This window comes from Malus sylvestris, chromosome 13 (assembly GCF_916048215.2).
Source record: "Malus sylvestris chromosome 13, drMalSylv7.2, whole genome shotgun sequence".
NCBI lineage: Eukaryota > Viridiplantae > Streptophyta > Magnoliopsida > Rosales > Rosaceae > Malus > Malus sylvestris.
The window spans coordinates 13,363,947-13,384,282 of NC_062272.1; the positions used below are offsets into that span (position 1 = coordinate 13,363,947).

General features: G+C 37.9%; 1 protein-coding gene and 1 long non-coding RNA gene across 2 annotated transcripts; both read left to right on the top strand.

The window, feature by feature from the left end:
• The first annotated feature begins 2,461 nt into the window (after positions 1 to 2,461).
• Positions 2,462 to 3,253, top strand: LOC126597685 (monothiol glutaredoxin-S10-like). The gene has a single exon (XM_050264495.1). It carries the CDS (start codon positions 2,726 to 2,728, stop codon positions 3,032 to 3,034), a length of 309 nt encoding a protein of 102 aa, XP_050120452.1. The 5' UTR covers positions 2,462 to 2,725; the 3' UTR covers positions 3,035 to 3,253.
• Positions 3,254 to 12,442: 9,189 nt separating this feature from the next.
• Positions 12,443 to 18,881, top strand: LOC126597686 (uncharacterized). The gene is made up of 2 exons (XR_007614301.1): positions 12,443 to 12,512; positions 18,175 to 18,881. It is a non-coding gene; the product is annotated as an uncharacterized LOC126597686 (long non-coding RNA).
• The last annotated feature ends 1,455 nt before the right edge of the window (positions 18,882 to 20,336 follow it).

The following is a 20,336-nucleotide window of genomic DNA, read 5'->3' on the forward strand; positions in this document are numbered from 1 at the left end:
GACTTATTATTTTTCAACACTTTCCGTCAAACTCACGGTGATGATACACCACATCTTGAGTTTGCTAACAGAAAGCCGATGAGTATGCCCTTCTTGATGCCCATGCATGCCAATGCTGATGTAAAGTTTCATTGCCCGTATCAATTCCAATGCCTAGTGTCAGTGTCAATGAAAGATTCCAATACCAATGCGAACATCCATTGCCAGTACTAATGTTAATACCAAATAACAAAAAATCACAAAGTGGTGCCAAGTGAAGATAAAACGGATCTACATCCATCCTAAACAAGCATAAGCAATAAATGTATGTCCTGTTAAAGGAGTATTTTTAAAGATTAATATTGTAATCTGATTCTGATTGTATTCCTGATTTTGTAGAGATCCTTCCTTGTATGTCAAGTACACACACTTGTATTTATAGGCCTTTGTGCTAGGTTTATATTTTCTATATGTTACTCCTCTTTCTGATCCCACTTCTCCTTGGCTCATTGCAGTATCTCATTATGACTGGTTCTAATATTGCATTTCCGATAAACCAATTGCTCAGCTTATGGCTCGTCCGACTATGACGCATTTAATTGTTGCCAAACGTGTTCTATGTTATGTTAAAGGTTCTTAGGACTTCGGTTTAATTTTTTGGCCTCACCTTGGTCCCCTTACTCTAGAGTTACTCTAATGCCAATTGGGCCGCTTGTTCTGAAACTCGTCGACCGACATCGACTATCTCTTATTTCTAGGCCTGAATCTCATATCATGGAAAACAGGCTACTGTTTCTCTCTCTAGTGCGGAGTCTGAATATCAGGCTCTTGCTCACACCTGTGCCTAATCTCTTTGGGTGTCCTATTTACTTCATGAACTTCGGTTTCAGGCCTCTTTGCTCACCTATCTGTTTTGTGATAATCTCAGTACTACATAAATGGCAGCCAACCCGGTGTTTATATTAAGTTAGATTATCATTTTGTTCGTGAACATTTAAGCTTGGCACTCATAGAGTTCAGTTCATTCCATCCCCGGATCAACATGCGGATATCTTGACAAGGGGTCTCTATAAACCATGGTTTCTTCTTCTACGGTTCAAACTTGTTGTATCTTGACCGCACGGTTTTTTTTTGTTTTTTTTTTTTTGGGGGGGGGGGGGGGTGGGGTGGTGTGTTAGAGAAAGAGTCTTGAAAATATATCTCCTATGATATAGAATTAATATTGTAATGTGATTCTGATTGTACTCATGATTTGTAGAGATCCTTACTTAATTATATGTCAAGTATACACACTTGTATATAGGCCTTTGTGTTGTGAATATAATTGTCAAAGTATATATTTTTATTGTCGAAATTAAGCACCACCTTCATTTTCGCGATCAACGATCATCCCAGACTAAACATGATCACGTTTCACTTTTATATTTTCCAACAGGACAAATAGAAAAACAATCTTTGTTGAACAAGTAAACCAAATCCACAAGGACAAGTTAGCTAACTTAGAACTTATACCTCTAAATACTAGCTAAGGAAACAAAACACAACCTCCTACTTTCCTAACTTTATATTCCCATACAAGATCCTTGACAAATTAATAACTATCAGGATAAGACGACAGTCAACACCAAATTTCGATGGTAATTTTTTTATGATTATTTTGAGTGTAATAGCTGCATAATCATTGATGTTATAAACTCACATGTTATAATATAAATAGTCGACAAATATGTATTTAAAATTCTTGAAAAAATTGTTCCGACTTAAGACATACACAGAAGTGGCGTGGCCAGTTCCATCTCTCTCACTCTCCTTTTGAAATTCTTGTTTACTTCGGATTGATATTCTAGCTATGCATGCACACATCATCTGTAAATTTGCCAACTTAAAATTCTTAAAGTCCGATGCATGCATCACAGCATCATCTTCTGTGTGATGCAACTATTCGTGCGCGTCTTCATCTGACACCTAATTATATCTAAAGTTGACATTCGTTATCATGCTCAAGTCCCTCAAAAAAAAATTGCGAAAGAGACTCTCTTAAGAATGAGACTTTTTATAAGCTCTTTACCATCTCATGTTCTTAGTATAATATTTTATAATGTTGGCACGATAATCGACATTAAACTGTGAGGTGACGGAGAATTCATAAAGAATCTCACTTTGAAAGAGTCCCTTAGCATTTCTCAAAAAGAAAACCATAGTCCCATAACTTCATTTTTATTCCACTTTCGGCCACGTTTGGCTTATCTCTATAGTATCTTATATTCTTGGCACACAAGGTTAGTGTATTAAGCCACACAAGTGCCTTTCATATCAAGGGCAGTTTGGGCATCAATCCAAATATCTGAAGGAACCTTCTGCTTTTGCATTCCCTTTTTCATATTGGATTAAAAAAATGCATATAATATGTAATCCCACCTTGCTAGCTTTCCATTTGGCTAGCCTATATATACAAGCTCATAAGATATCCAATTCCATCAACGCCAAACCAATCTTCTACTACTACTTCTTCTAAGTTGCATACCCACAAGCTGATCATTACCTACATTTGCTCCATTTCCACAATTTTTCCTCACCTACCCATCTAGTTTTCTTGGCTTCCACAAAAACTCCATTAAGTCTTTAAACCCTAATCTGATCGTAGTCATCCTTACCAATTAATTTTCATATTAGCCACATACATTTCATTTTTTGTGGTACATTTGAATTTCTTCTTGCTATTTGAGGTTGATAGTATATAAATCAAATGGATCGTGTAGCAAAATTAGCATCACAAAAGGCCGTAGTCATATTCAGCAAGAGCTCGTGCTGCATGTCCCATGCAATCAAGAGATTGTTTTACGAACAAGGAGTGAGTCCTGCAATCTATGAGCTCGATGAGGAGTCAAGAGGGAAGGAGATGGAGTGGGCTTTGATAAGGCTAGGGTGCCAACCCTCAGTTCCTGCTGTCTTCATTGGTGGCAAACTTGTGGGATCAGCCAATACAGTCATGACACTTCATCTCAATGGTTCGCTAAAGAAATTGCTAAAAGATGCAGGAGCATTGTGGCTCTAATTAGCATCATTAACATTAATTGGAGCATATATATTATATGCGCACCAATCTATAACTGTCCCAAATAATTAAGGGTTAACTCAGTTGTATTTCCTTTTAATCTTCCAGCGGCTTAAAGTACAATGTAACTACACATATCACTTTTGAATGTATTCCTAAATATACTATGTTAATCAAATAGAACATGATGAGTGATCGATTGTCACACTTTCTTTCAAATTATAAGTACATATTTTCTTGATTTAATAATCGAAAGAACATAATTAATGTCCTAACAAAGAAAAAGAACACGATTCAATTTCTTCTGATGTAACCCAAAAAACAATTCTTATTTCAAGTTGATAATAATCTAGTTGGTTTAATTATTTAAGAAAGTGAACAAATGGAAAACGAAAGAAGATAGTTAGCATATATGGTCACCATTACATAAATAATAAGAGTCCGTTGTTGTTCACCCCTTAACCCAAGGTAATTGTTACCTATGAGTAAATTAATTAGCATAGGTCGGTGCCATGCAAAAGCATTAATCGAATGTGATATAGTAGGCTGAAGATTATGAGGTGCGCGAATTTGCGTTATATTCTATGATGCTTAATCTAAATTTTAATTGGATTATCGACTTTATTGCAGCTATATGTAAATATATATTCTTGATAGTGTTGTTCCATCACGCATAAATATATATGGTCTTTCCGGTTCTCGTGGGGTTCATCCAGACAGCCTCAAAGCTTTACATAAACACATTTAGTTAGCAATCAACTAAATGCTTATTCCTATTACACTTTAATTATCATCATGATAGTCATTTGGAATCGGTATGGTGTGTGCTAGTAGAATCTATGAAGTTGAAAAGGAAGGAAGTATCATATTAAGTTATGTTCCTCTTTTGTTGTTCTAGCTCATTGCATGGCGCTTGTTATGCGCTTAGGGATATATTTAGAAACTTTTCCGTTGACAGAGAATTTAGATTGTTTTGAATTCCTACTTCTCAGTCTCTTTGGGATATTTTGTCAAACGTCTTGCTTAAGTAAAAATCAAGCAATTAAGGAAAACTACAAGTCCATGTACTTAGTTGTCGTTATAATCTTTTGCGTTATAATCTCATTCTTAAGTGGAGGAACTCCCAAGGAATGAGCTAGCTAGGAATTAATGTACATGAGTGAAGCTAAAAGTTTCATTATATTTGTTGTCAAATCTTTGCAAAAGAGAGTTACTTTTGAAGTTAACCATTGCTTTTTTGCTGAATTATTCCAAAATATTGTAGTAAAATACGCTAGCAGCTATTTCCCAATCCCAAATCTCTTTCCTAATTACATCTTCCATCGTACAAAGTTATTATCTTTATTTTATTTTATTTTTGAAAGCAACGGCATAGATTCATTAGATAAAGAGAAGCAGTAGCACTATACAAAAAGAGCTGGAAAAGAAAACCAGCAAATTTAACAGCTACAATCCGATAACAAAACATCAAGATGAATATTAGGAGGTTCCTCAAACCAAGAGCACTCATGGAATTTAACTATATATTAGTATATGTAATGTCGCAATTTGTAGGTTCTAATGATAGACTTTTGTGGCGAGAAAAATGATACTTCATCTATATTATATATAATATGGCAATTTGTAATTTGTATTCTCCCATTTTTGAAAAGCGAGCTAGATAGGCAATATATTCACCTTATCTATGTTTTGTGATGGAATTGATTCCTAGTTATCTTATAAAAATATATATGAAAAGAGGCTCAACAATTGCCAAGTTGAAAAGGAGAATGATCATGAACAATGTGTACCGCAAATATCAACAATTACGAGTTGCAGTTGTAGAAGTTAGATTAGTTAATTACAACAGTGTATTTGCTTTTAGCACTCAAGTTGAAATCTTCTTTTTACGTATTGGTCAGGAGGTTAAGTAGTATTGTGCTATGCCAGCAAAAACTCAACCACGATAGAAATGTACCTTAGGACAGTATTTTAGGTTTATATAGTACTTTACGTACGGACGGTCAGAATAAAGAAGATTCCAACTCTTGAAGTGATATGGGCTTGTGAAGTCTGGGAATGGATCAAATTTTAGTAGAATCCATGACATAGAAGCCCATTCAGAGCAACTCCACCCATGGAACCCTCCCCCATGGCAATTCACTATTGTATCCATCCTATTGAATATTAATTGCCTTTAATGAATAGTAACTGTCATTAATGAACAGTAATTGTCATTTGCATCTCCACTCTTAGAGCCCTCCCCCTGGCAATAGGCAATAAAATATTTTTTTTTTGTTTGTTTAAATAATAAAAAATAAAATTATTAGTAATTTCGGATAAGATTTTTTAAATTGTTCTCGTTGCGCCACGTGTCATTTTATAAAAAAAACAATTATTTAGCGATGGAGTTCGATAAGATTTTTATCCAATGTCATCGTGCCACGTGTCATTATCTTTTGAGAATCTTTGACGATAGATTTCGATCAGATTTTAACTCGTTCAAAATTACGCCACGTGTCATTATCCGAAAATATAATTATTGGAGATCGATTTCGATAAGATTTTAATCCAATACGATCGTGCCACGTGTCATTATCTTTTCAGAATCTTTGCGGATAGATTTCAATCAGATTTTTAACGAATGACGGCATGCCACGTGGCCTCATCTACAATCCGATCCTTTATGAATCGTCCATATAATCCACCATCCATCCTCACAAATCTCACACCAATTTTCTCAACATCTCTATCTCATTATTCATAGTTTCTGCTTCTTCTTCACCATCCATCCTTACAATGTCTGCTTCTTTATCAAGGATGATGTGGGAAATCGATCAGCAAGAGGAAGAATTGTTTAACCAATCTGAAGGAATGTTCAACCTTCAGATAGCCGAAAATGAGATGGAAGAGGATGAGGAGCGTAGAAAGAGAGATGACGAAACAAGAATGGCCAGAGCCTCACATTCCCGTCGAGTCATCCAGACTGTTGCTCAGATATGCAAGCCCAACCGTTCAAGAAACCTTGATAGAAGCAGGCAACGACGGGGTGAAGAGCTGTTGGACAATTACTTTGTCCATAACAGTGCATTTCCTGATACGTACTTTAGACGCCGTTTTAGAATGGAACGACATTTGTTCAACAGAATCATGACTAATGTTTGCAACCATGATTCTTACTTTGTGCAAAAGAATGATGTTTGTGGAGTTATGGGTCTCCTGCCTCAGCAAAAAATCATTGCTGCGTTGCGGATGCTTACGTATAGAGCATCTACAGACCAAGTGGATGAGATAACGAGGATGGGGAAATCAACCATTCTTGAGGCCCTGATGAGGTTTTGCGGATCAGTCGAATCTTTGTACACCACAGAGTACCTCCGAAAACCTACTCGCATGGACTTGCAAAGGCTTCTGAAGAAGAGCGAGATGCGAGGTTTTCTTGGGATGATAGGAAGCATCGATTGTATGCACTGGATGTGGAAAAACTATCCAAGTGCATGGCAAGGCGCATATGGGGACAGAAAAGGAGCAAAATCTATCATTTTAGAGGCAGTGGCATCTTTTGATACATGGATATGGCACGCTTTTTTCGGGGTTCCGAGGGCTCAAAATGATCTCAACGTCCTTGCCCAATCCCCAGTGTTCAACGACGTCCTGCAAGGAAAGGCACCAAAAGTCACGTACGTCGTCAACGGACGTAGGTACGACGGGCCATACTACCTAGCTGACGGCATTTACCCACGGTGGGAAACATTTGTCAAAACAGTGCCACATCCGTGAAGTGCAAAGGAAAAACACTTTGCAAGCTGTCAAGAGGGGTGCAGGAATGATGTGGAGCGTTGTTTTGGTATCCTTCAAGCTCGTTGGGCGATCGTCAGGAGTGCTGCCAGAATGTTCGATGTAGAGTCACTTCGATCCATCATGATGACGTGCGTCATTCTTCACAACATGATTGTGGAAGATGAGTTCGATTATGATGCGGTTGATGAATATGAGCCAGAGCCAGACACGATGAACAATTCAAGAACACGGATATATTGTGCGCATGATGCCACCGAAGAACCCGTGCAACACGAGCCATTAGAAAGGGATGGACGTTACAATGAAAGGGTCATTCAACGATATACTGCACTTCAAAGGTCATCTATGCACAATGATCGGCAATTGACTTGATAGAGCACCAGTGGGCATTGAAACAAGCTGAAGATACTTAAGTTTATTAAGTATGTTTGTTTGTATTTGGTGTGTTTATGTAATTTTATTTGGTGTGTTTTTTGTAGTGAGTTTTTTATTATTTCGTATGTTTATGTAATTTTATTTGGTGTGTTTATGTAATTCCAATTGGTGAGTTTTTTAGTTTTATTTGGTGTGTTTTATAATTTCATTATACGTGAACAATTTGATGAATAAAGATTCTATTATTAGGATAAATATATTACGAAATTAAATACATGTACTCTCACTTTAAATAAAGTACTAACTTCGATAAAATGGAAACAACATAAATAATAAATTACAACCCAAAGTGATTGGACCATCTTGTCTTGTTGTGCTAGGACCATCTTGTCTTGTTGTGGTGCTAGGATCATCTTGTCTTGTTGTGGTGCTAGGATCATCACTTAACCAATATGTGGTGCTAGGATCATCTTGTCTTGTTGTGCTAAGACCATCTTGTCTTGATCTCGCTTCTCTTGCACGCCTCCTTTGCACGACATCCGCTTTCTCCGACTGCCAAAAATATTTAGAATTTGGAGACATCCCTTCTAAACGCGTGTTCATAATGTCACGATCTCGTTGTGCAATTCTTTCTTCTCTAAGCAACTCCCTTTCTTGCCTAAGTAGCTCTTTTTCCCTCTGTTCAGCTTGAAATGCTTGTTGAATAGCTGCAGCTTTTGCCTTATCTCTAGCCTTTTCAGCTTCATATTTCGCTAATTCCCGCGCCAACGTCAATTCACCTTGACGAGCAAGTTCTTGCATGTACTTTCCATAATCATTCTTGGAAGAACTCCCTTTCCTCTTTGAAGCCTTCTTACCTTGAGGCCTAATTGGATAACGGGTCGACCCCGACGCTTGTTCAGGAATGGGCGTTTCAGGCACTTATTCTCCATCTTCTTCATCAACATGGGAGCCATGATCGGGTGTAGAGTGTGGAGGGGTGCTGTGTACAAAGGTGTTGTGTAGAGGGATGCTGTTCATGCATACTTCTGGACCAACAGGCACAACTTTGAATTTAGGACAATCTTTAACAATATTTCAACATTCCCACCGGTTGAATGATTTATTTCTTGATTTGATTTTGGCAGCATACCATGCTTGTGCTTGAAGTTGCTATAAATAATAATAATGAAATTATTAGGTAACAAATAAATAATACAAACAAATAATAATAATGAAATTATTAGGTAACAAATAAATAATTCAAACAAATAATAATAATGAAATTAGGTCACAAATAAATAATACAAACAAATAATAATAATGAAATTAGGTCACATATAAATAATGCAAACAAATAATAATAATGAAATTAGGTCACAAATAATAATAATGAAATTAGGTCACAAATAAATAATGCAAACAAATAATAATAATAATGAAATTAGGTAACAAATAAATAATACAAATAAATAATAATAATGAAATTATTAGGTAACAAATAAATAATACAAACAAATAATAATAATGAAATTAGGTCACAAATAAATAATGCAAACAAATAATAATAATAATGAAATTAGGTAACAAATAAATAATACAAACAAATAATTATAATCAAATTAGGTAACAAAATAATAATACAAACAAATAATTATAATATATTCTTACCTCATCCGCATAATTTGCCCCACTTCGAACATTACTACTAACTTGTGTCAAGGCATCTCTCCACGTACTAAAGGAATGGCTAAGTATTTTCCAACGACTAGACATCGATTCTTTGGTTCTTTTCCCACTCATTTGCTCAAGAAATTTGGTTTGAATTAAACTCCACATTTCTCGCAACTGCATCTCATTACCCGTAAGGGAATTATGAGTAACTTCAACGCAGCTAGTGCACAACGCAACATCTTCAAGAAGCGACCAATTCGTACCTGCATCAGTAGTCATTTTGTGGAAAAAAAAATTGGATTAAAACTTTGAGAGAAAGATATGAATTTGATTGAAAGTAGTTGAGAAAATATGAATTTGTGGTGTAAGGTAGATGGAGAAGAAGTGGTATTTATAGAAAAGTAAAAACAATTTTTTACAAATTTTTTTCAGATTTTTTACAATTTTTTCGGATTTTTTCCATTTTTATTCAAATAATTAATCTCTACCGTTGGATTTTAAAAATTTTGAATTCCAACACTTCAGATTATGCCACGTGTCACAACGGTAATTTTTCTTAATTTTAAAACTATTTTTTCTTTATTTCTAAAGCATATTAATATCGACCGTTGATCTCAGATCGAACGGTTGATATTAAATAAGATTTTTTTTTATTTTTTTTACCGTTGAGATCCAACGGTCCAAATTAAGGAGCCGTTGAAATCGAATGGACCGTAAAAACGGTAACTGAGACCACTGCAAAAGTGACTGCTTTTCTGAAAAGTTGTCAAGCTACGCGCCCCCATGCGGGAGTGGGGTGCACGCACCTGACAGAAAAAAATTAAAAAAGGTTTTGGAGCTTGGGCTCACAGGCTGTAAAAAATTGACAGGCCTTCTCCACCAGCTCGGGCTCTTCAAGGCTGGAGTTGATTCACAGGGCCTCGGGCCCTTTCCTCTCCCCTGTCCCCCGGCCTACATGCATGGCTGGAGCTGCTCTCATAGTGACACATAAGCCCATTCATCAACTCTTGAAGCTTGTAAGTAAAGTATAAACCATCCTATTTGGCTTTTTACCAAAATGAACTTCGTAATCTTAAAACTTGATTAACCAGAAAATCTTTTTATTTATGCTCAATGTATGTTACTATGTGTAGATATAGGGGTTTTTTTTTCTTTCAAACAACTAATTTCACTAAAATTAAAACACATTAATACAAAGTGAGGCAAATCCAAAAATAATTCACAACACTAAAGTAAAAGTGCAGCCCATTACAAAAAAAAATAATAATAATAAAACAATCCTAAAAAATGAGCCCATAACAATGCTTAAGCTGACATCTCTAGATCTGGAAACGAGACCCAGTGTCCTCCACCAAAATAGTAGCACCACCATCACCAAGCCTCCGCCACCGAAAAGAAGAACCAACTAATCGAAAGGATGAACAGAAAATGGGGGTAGGTAAGCCACCCACCCTAAAAGCAATCCCATAATCCTACAAAATAGTGCAAGTTTCACTTTAGAGGCCACCAAAACCCAAAGCACGCGTCCAACTGAAGTCCAAAGAGGAAGAACTCGAGAAGACGAATAGCCGAAATAGGTGGGGCAGTAACTCGTGGCTAGGAACAACAATTTGGAAAGAAAAATGCTTGAAGCTTTAATCCGGGACAAGGTCTTCCATCAATTGAGACAAAGCCCTTGGAAATTGAGAAAAGTTCAAGGAAAATGAGAGAAGCTCAAAGAAAAACTACCAAAAATCAAGGGCCAAAGATAAAAAAAAAAAAAAAAAAAGAAAGAGATGGAGAATAGGGAAGAAGGAGAAGGGGATTAAGGAAGAGGGAGATGAGGTTGCCACTGACCCCACTCGAAAGGAAAGGTCGACTGCTGAAGGTAAGATTGGGTTTGGGGGTTCTTTACTTTGTGTGAGAGAGAGCGGCACTGTGGTATCAACAAACTTCTATGCATATAGGGTCTCTATGTTGACAAATTGTTTATCTCAACGACATATATCATACTTGAAAATATTAATTAACATGATATGTCATACTTTGCATGTCTGTTTGCATGTCTGTTAATATTTTAGAGAAAACGATATTTTTGTGTATAATATATGCTCTGAGCCAGACGTGTATATAGTTGTTGATGAGTTTCACGTGCTTTAAACCTAGTATGTAATTGTTCTATCTGTTAAGTAGCAAATCACATAAAGAAAAACAACCACCCATGCGTGCATGTTATCTATAGCTACAGTCAAATTGTTGACACTCGCTTTTGCTTTATTTACACCACTGCCATCATATATGTGGCTGGGTTGGAGGGTAATTACCAAACCCAGCTATGCAGAAATCAAATAGCAGGTCTCCGACACCCTGTCATTCTCTTTTTTAGAAGATATGCAGAGGGTTCCATGTCTAATGTCTTTGTGGGTTTTCAGAAGATATTCAAGATGTAGGGATTCACGGATCCCTATATCTTAAATTTGTATAATATGCTCATGGGTGTGCTCTGTTTGTTTTCATGTACAAATTGGTGAATGTTGAACAAAATGCCTGCATGTTCGATCTGTGATATGGGCTTGAACAAAAGTACCTCTGAGCTGCTTGGATCCTCCACCCCCAAACTTAGAATGAAAGGTTAGCAATAGCCTTCTTTTTACTTACTTTCAAAATTATTTTATAAGTAACTTTTGTATCTTTGAATCGCTTGATTCATCGTTGTAATTTTATATATTACATAATCGCAAGGCTTTTGATATCATTAACTGTTGGTTTTGGTACTGGCAATGGAAACCTCATCAGATTTTGTCTGCATTGATTTGGGTATTTTTACAGGAACAAATATTTATTTTTTGTTGTATTTAGATCAGAATTATTAATTTATTTATGACATTCAAACTCTCTGAGATTTCGATCTATATTTGGTGGTTTTGTGATTCATGGTTGTATTCCATTTTTGGATTGTTGGTATGTGAATCCTAAGTTTAGCAAGCAGTACAATATAGATTAGGCATTAAAACAGATGCAACTACATTCATGTTTTTTTTTTACCTACTGTTGCCTATATTTTTTTTGTTCTTTTGAGAAGTGCACAGAAAATGTAGTATTAACGAAAAGACGTATGAATATGATAATTGTATAACAAAGGTGTGCATAATGGATAGTACAGACATTGCATAGCTTTAACATGTGTTTGCACTTTCATGATGTGGTTTAGATTTCTGTTCCATATTAATTTCGTATTTCATATCATATCATGCTTAAAGAATGTTGTGTTAATTAAAATAGGAGAAAACATTTAGAGTTCCAGCGGTTCTGATGATATGGTGTTCTGGATGTTCCAGTGGATGTTGAGGAGTTTTAAGTAAAAGAAAAGCCTTATGCAGAAGAGTTAGAATATAATTGCTATATATGGAAGAGTTGGAATATAATTACTAGGACAGAATTACAAACAATTTTGTAGTGCACGTAGAAGACGAGTTTTCATTCCTTTTTGGCTGTTCGTTATTGGTATATAAATTTTAACTACTATTTTTCCCCTTACCCAATATATTATGTTCAATTCTAGCATTCCCCTCAAAACATTGTTTCTGTGTCATTTTTCTCTTTTTTCTGTGTTCATCTCACACACCTTACGTATATATTAGAGACTATGATACAGTCAGAGAATCGCAACCTACATCGCTTGCTTCCTCAGGTGCGTACTTCCATTTTGAGAGTAAAATCTGTTTGGGTTAAAACTTGAACTTTGGGCTCAAGAAGGAGTTGGCCCAAAAGAAATAAGTCTAGAAGGAGAAAAGCCCGAAGCCCAGCCAAAGCCCAGAAAGCAGGAGAGGCCCTTTTCTGACTAGGTGCAGACCATTTGAACCACTTGCTCACCTACTTAGAGGTCAAGTGGTGTAGACCAGCCAGCTAATCAGCCCAAAAGCACTTTACAGTGGCAATACAAGTAAAAAGCTGATGAGTCATTGCCCTTCAAGTTGCATTCAGGCAAGATTACTGCTACAGGAGGCCAAGCCAAAATTTCTATAAAAGAAGAAAGAGAAATCAGAGATAAGGACACTCAATCAAACAAACAAATACAAGCACAAACTCTGCTTAAACCAGATTTGCTTTCAACGAAGCTGTAGTCAGCCCAAGCCTTCATCCATTTCGGGATCAACCTTCACCCAAAGCCTTTGTAATAGCTCTGCTACCTTGTCTAAAACTTGTTGTAGTATCGATTTCCTTCGGTAAACCCATCTCCCTACCCCTCTTTCTAAAGTTCTCAAACCCCTTGATAAACCACAAAGATGGGAAGTTGCAAGACGATCAACCTTGCCCGACCCTCTTTGTTTTTGTCTTTTCATTCAATAGTCTAGCAATATGTTGTATACTTCCAGTTGTATCCAAGTTATTTATGGCAAGTTGATGATTAAAAATGCTCCTCAGTTCTTGAATCCGATTTAAATATGTCTTCACAGATTAAATCAGATCTAAGTTCTAAGCCCTCAGGCATGTAAGGTTGATCATTTAAAAGTCCTTGGTCTCAAGGCATAAAAAAGAACCTTATGTGGACTTAACCCATCCACGACAGTCTTTGATAAACAAGAAGTCCGAAGTTACTTGGGGCGCAAGTAATCGACCTATCCCTTAGTGTTATTTCTATTATATTATGATTATCGAATAGCGTTTGAGCATAGAAGGAATTCTGATGGGAAGCCTCAAGGCCTACATCTAAGGCCTTACAAAGGCACCTATTTGGATTCTTTCTGCTTGTCGGGCTCGGGTAATCAGAAGTATAATAGTCATAATACTTCTGTAATCAATGCAAGAAAACATTATATATTCAAGTACTGGGTTAGTTCCTGATTGGAAGCCTCAAGGCCTACACCTAATGCCCCACAAAGGCACCTTTCATAACTAAAACAGCCTCTCAGGTATATATACAACTAAAACTCAACATCCGTTTTACATCTGCCATGCTGAAGATGGCAGTGGCACGCTTAAGCACTTAAAAGTTAATCTTGATTGTGAGTCTCAAGGCCTATACCTAAGGCCCCACAAAAGCACCTTTCAAAGTAAACTTTGTCCTTCTTTTTCAGCCTTGCCCGATAAGCCTTGCCCGACAAGCCCGCCAGTGAAGCAGAAGCCCGACAAAAAGCATCAACCGGCGCCAACCTCTCGGGGAGTTGTGTGCTCGTCGGCTAGGAAACATCCCCAACGGAAATTCTAGCCACGAACATAGTTTTGGCACGCCCGGTGGGATTCACTTGATCAAAAGAAATATGTCAAAACGACCAGAAGATTTGCAAACTGCTTTGTTATAAATGCTGCAAAGACTGGAGAACGCCTCTGCAAGTTTCAGACGGGAAGCCGACCTAGTTATAAGACCGACTATTCCTATATCTTTACCTCAACTTGGGGAAAAAGATGATAGGGAAAAAGAGAGACTTAAAACCAACCAGCCAAAGGAAGCAGTGATGGACAAACCTGCGGATCCCTTCTCAGAAGCCCCAATAAATATGATCAGTATGGCATGGGCTGAGAAAGGGAAAGAAAAGGTCACAAAGGAAGAAGAAAGAAGATTGGTTGACAACTCCACAAAAGGGGTGATCAAATTGCCCGAACATCCAAGAGCAGCCATAATCAAAAGGATGGTTCTGTGCAGTAAATGCCAATGCGAGTATGAGCTCGAAATACCACCCGCAGGAGTCCTCATGGATCATGAATTGATCAGGATGAATGAAGAAGAAAAAAGAAAAGAGGCCCATGAGAAAGTTAGGCGGACTACAGGAAGGGATACCTCCCGAAGTATTTTTCAGCGGTTAGGAGGCGATTCCTAACCTAGAGCTTTATCAGAGATATTTCGCAATCATGAAGTTTCTGAGGAGGCAGAAGATAAAGATGCCAAAAAGCCAAAAGAGAGAGGTGTAGAGCATTCTCAATAGGGCCATATAGGAAGAGAAGTCAAGAGGAATGATAAGATAACAAATACTGTCAAAAAAGATAACCCTACCCGCCTCGGGCGAAAATGGTATGTGGTTGGGAAAAATGGACAGCCCGTTAAACAAATGGGAGCCTCCATGGTCATAAGGGTCTAAAGGCAACACAAAGCCTACATGAACTCCTTAAAAATTCCTGCGACGTTTGAAGCATCCAAGAATCAAAAGTTGGAGAAAACGTCATCTGGGGGGAGTAGTCAGTTCCGCTGGAGGAGTAAAAAATAGGTGGAAAAAGCTAATAGCAAGACAGAAGGCGAGGGAAACCATGTGCCGCAAAGCCTACACCCTGGGAAATATAGGATCTTGAGGAAAGCTCAAGAAGATATAATCATGGTACTAACTCCCGGATGGAAGACAAAGCCTATTTGTTTTGGAATTGTTTCGCCTGAAAGAAAACCGTATTCGGGCATGAATCAACAGGAGGGGGTACCAGAACCACTACTTCCAGCAGATGCGATGGCTTGGTTAGATGAGTTCATGGACCAGATCGGGAGCAAGAAAGAAGAACTGCCAGAGCCTAGCAATTTTCATATCAACATGGCGTATGTGCTATCCGCCATGTTTGGTGCCAAACCTAATCAGCCCGCCACTATGGAAGGTGACTATGTGACAACTAAGCCAATGATGGCCCATGTCAGTGTTGAGGTAGCTGAAGAGGGAGAGTCGGGAAGAGCTGAATCATCCGAAGCATCCAATGATGGTCCTTTAAGGATCTACACAGATAAGATGGTGTTCAACCGCCCAAACATTTCGATTGCCAATCATCTTAAGCCAATATACGTTACAACCCATTTGGAAGGGATGCCTTTCAAAAGAATTTTAATTGATAGAGGATCGGCGGTTAACGTACTGCCAGCCAAACAAATGAAAAGGTTGAGGAGAGGCACAAAAGATCTTATTCCTACAGACCTCACGGTTTTAAGCTTCTTAGGCGTTATCACCAAGACTCATGGGATATTGCCTTTAGAAGTGGATTTGGGGTCTAAACATATCATGCTGGCATTCTTTGTGGTGGATTGCACTTCCACCTATGGAGCCTTACTTGGAAGAGATTGGATCCACCAAAGTCTTGCCATACCCTCCACTCTACATCCACAAGTGGCTGTTTATCATGAGGCAGGCACAGAGGGACTAGGTTTTTAGGAGATGATAGAGGCCGAATCATGGCCATTTCTCCCTACAACCAGTGTTGCAGAAGCAAGTTTCTACAATCCCAACGTAGGAATTTTGAAGTGTTCAGGAGCAGATGAGAACGGCCGCCCTACCAAGGTGACGACCCAAAAGCTTCTAGAACAAGGAATGCTCCTTACTAGAGAGGAGTGGGATAGACCTTGTATTATCCCAACGCCCTTACACCATCAATGACAAAACAAAAAAGGAAGGATCAGGTAATGGTAGTCAGATCCCTGATTAAAAGGTTGTTGATTTATGGGAAAGGAATAAGGCAAGAAATGGAGCTCTTAGACAAAGAAGAGCAGGAATGGCAGGTAGGAGCTTCGACCAGCCAGGATGAAAGCAGGGAGGAATCTTGTAGAGAAGAATTGAAGAGGGCCATACAAATGGTCGAGTGCATATTTGGCCTAAATAGGCCAGATGACTTGCTCGAGAGCCTAGAGTTAGTTAAATTTTTTTGTGCAGAACCTGATAAGCCACCACTAGAGGTTCAGGATCCTTTGGAAGTTATTGATCTAAGGACAGAGGAAGATCCAAGACCAATACAAATCAGTGGTTTATTGGAGATTGATGATCGGGCAAAGATTATCTCTCTTTTGCAAGAATTTAAAGATTGTTTTGCTTAGCATTATACTAAGATGTCAGGTTTAGAATCAACCTTGGTAGAACACAGAATGCCCATCAAGGAGGGATATAAACCTGTTAAGCAAGCACCGCGAAGGATGTCAAAGGAGATAGAAAAGAAGGTCAAAGAAGAGATTGAGAGGCTAGTAAAAGCTGGATTCATTAGACCAGCCAAATATGTAGAGTGGTTAGCCAACATTGTACCCGTTTTAAAGGCCATAACAAAAGCAGTACAATGTTGCATTGATTACATAAATATCAATGGCGCTACACCAAAAGATGAGTATCCTATGCCCATGGCAGATCTATCCATAGATGAAGTAGCAAAACACAAAGTCTTATCTTTTATGGATGGAAATGTCGGGTATAATCAGATAAAGATAGCCCAGGAAGATATACATAAAACAGCTTTTAGGTGTCCCGGGCATGTGGGGGCATATGAATATCTGGTCATGCCATTCAGGCTCAAGAATGCTGGTGCAACCTACCAAAGGGCAATGAATGTCATCTTTCATGATCTGATTGGCCATAACATGGAGGTGTATATTGATGACATCGTGGTGAAATCCAAGACAGAAGAGCAGCATCTGATAGACCTCAGGCAAGCATTGACAAGAATGAGGATCCACAAATTGAAGATGAATCCAAAGAAGTGTGCGTTTGGAGTAAGAACGGGCAACTTCTTGGGATTCCTGGTTCATCAAAGAGGTATAGAAGTGGACAAGAACAAATCGCGGGCAATAATGGAGTCGCCTTCACCCACCAACAAAGTGCAACTCCAGAGGCTGCTAGGCAAAATTAATTTCTTGAGAAGATTCATTGCCAATTTAGCAGGCAAGATCCAGCCGCTGACTCATTTGCTAAAACTAAAGGATAAAGAGAATTTCGAATGGGGACCACCACACCAAAGGGCTTTTGATAGTATCAAAGCCTATTTGACTTCTCCACCAGTGTTGGTACCACCTCAAAGGGGAAAACCCTTAAAGCTATATATCTCTGCTTCAGAGAAATCAATCGGGAGTTTGCCAGCTCAAAACAATGAAGGCGGGAAAGAGCAGGCAGTGTACTACCTCAGTAGAATTCTGACCAAGGTAGAAACAAGATATTCTCCAGTGGAAAGATTGTGCCTAGCTTTGTATTTTACTGCCAGTAAGCTGAGGCATTACATGTTACCTTGTCACGTGCACATCATTGCCAAGACAGATGTGATAAAGTACATTTTATCAAAACCAATGCTAACAGGAGGGATTGGGAAGTGGATTCTAGCATTATCAGAGTTCAGCTTTCAATATGTACCCCAAAGGGCAGTCAAAGGCCAAGCAATTGCTGACTTCTTGACGGAGCATCAAGAGTCTCCAGATGAGATAATCAATATCCCGAGAACCCTGGAAGTTACTAGTGTTTGGATCCCGCCAAGCAAAGATATCTCGGGCAAAGACGAGTGGATCCAGCAAGAGATAAGAAGAGTGACTGGCTGATAGAAGCATATTTATGCGACTGAGTTAGCTTGTTCTCATGCATTTATGTTGTTATTTCTTAGTTAATTATGTATTTTAAGCTATTTTTGTGTGTTTGTAGGTCCAAAGGGTTAATGTGGCAAAGAAGTGCATTTTGGAGCATTTTGGAGCATTTTTGGGCATGGAATGGATAACTTATGCTTGGAGCAAAAGGAATTGATGAAATTTGAAGTTTGTGCATCATCATCTCCCTATAAATAACCATTTTAGCACACTCATTTCACCCAACACATTCACCTACCACTACATCCACTCATTTCACCCAACACATCCACTCCTTTCAACCACCCAACACATTTACCTACCACTACATCCACTCCTTTCAACCACCCAACACATTCACCTACCACTAAATCCACTCATTACCACCACCCACTATATCATCTTCCTAGTCTATAAATACATTCATCCACCCTTCATCAAAGAGAGATCAATCAAAACACATCCATTCATCTTCACATCCATTCCTCCATACAAACAAACCTTTAAACACTTACCAACACCTTGTGCCGTAGCAAAAGAAGAGAAGGAAAGTGCTTAGATGTGCTTGCTTTCCACTTGGATCGTTGGAGCATTTAGGTGTTTTCTTTCTTTTGTTTCCAATGTTTAAATTCATTTTACTTTGTTTTGTTGTGAAGATGAGTGGTTAAACCCCTCTTGGCTATGGGTGATTTCAAAGCCATGATTATGTGTGTAATATGATTTGATAAATTCCAGTTATGAACTCTTGAATCGTAAATGCAATTGGCTTAACTATTTGATTGATAACTTATTTGTATTTGTTGATTAAGGGTCGACACTTAATTGGCATGCATAAATCTGTTGCTAGAATATAAGGAAGTTTCACATAATCGTTACAAACTTATATTCACATGTAGTGAAGGTCGCTTATAAACGATCGCGTTAAGTTCAATTCCTAGCATGAGTGACATGATGTCATAGTTGCAAGTGCTTTGTCAATGCTTATGATTTTCATTAAACGTAATGATCTTTGATTGTATCTCTATTATGATGTCATGTAGGGAACTTTAGAAGAATGTTTTGGGTTGTCAAATGATGTCATCCAATCCAATAAAACAAGGAAAATCTGAGAGTTAATTAGTGATGTCACGGTTAATTTGGAGCATTGTCATTCATAATTCAATGAAGTGGTAACTGGAAATCAAGTTATTTGCATGCATGTCATGTGTGGAGAAAAAGCCTCTAGCTATCCCATCCATCATCTTATTTCTCAAATTTATTTTACAATCTGTCTAATTTTTCATACTTGTTTGTTTGTTTCAACTTCATCCAAATCAAAACCCCCCTTTTAGTTTCTTGTTTCAAAGTGTTTCAAATATGTTTTAGTTTGTGTTTTTAAGTGTTTTGATTCAAGTAAAAGTCAATTTTCGTCTAAAGTCATTCCTAGTGTCTAGTTTAAGTTTATTTGGTTGTTTTAAGCTGTTTTGAGTATTTTAAGTTTGCTTTGAGTCTTGAGAGTCTTATTAAGTGTTTTTAAGTTTAATTTTATGTTTTTGAGTCAATTTAGAGGTTATTAGCAAGCCCTCCTAATCCCCAGTCCAGAACGATCCCTACTTATACTTGTACTACAATTGTCAAAAGAGAGTTAAATTTGTGTGCTTATATATTTCGCATCAAGTTTTTGGCGCCGTTGCCGGGGATTAGCAACTTTGCTAATCCCTTATTATTTATTTTTATTTATTTTCATGTGTTTTTGTTCCTAGTTGCTGATTTTACTTGTTTTCTTGTTTTAGGTTGTTTATGACTCGAAGTTCTCAACCTGTTCATAAGCACATCTTCGACTTTGACGACAATTTTGAACGAACTTTGAGACGAGCAAGGAATCAACAAGAACCCCAATCATCTCAACTTGCACCAGATCCTAAAGAAGACAAAGTAGAAGAGCAAAAGGAGGCCACAACAAGGACTTTTGAAGAAGTCCAAGATATGGCAGTAAACAATCGAACAATCAAGGAGCTTTCCACTTCGGGATTGGACAATGCTCTGCCTTTATGCATTCAATATCCAAGGGCGGCCCAAAACAAGACCGACGAGTTCGAATTAAAGTCCAGTTTATTGCACCATATTCCTAAGTTCCATGGGTTGTCCATGGAAGATCCTAATAAACATTTGAAGGAGTTTGAGGTTGTTTGTTCGAGCATGACCCCTGTGAATGTTGATGGGAGCATTCTGAAAATGAAGGCTTTTCCCTTTTCTCTCTTG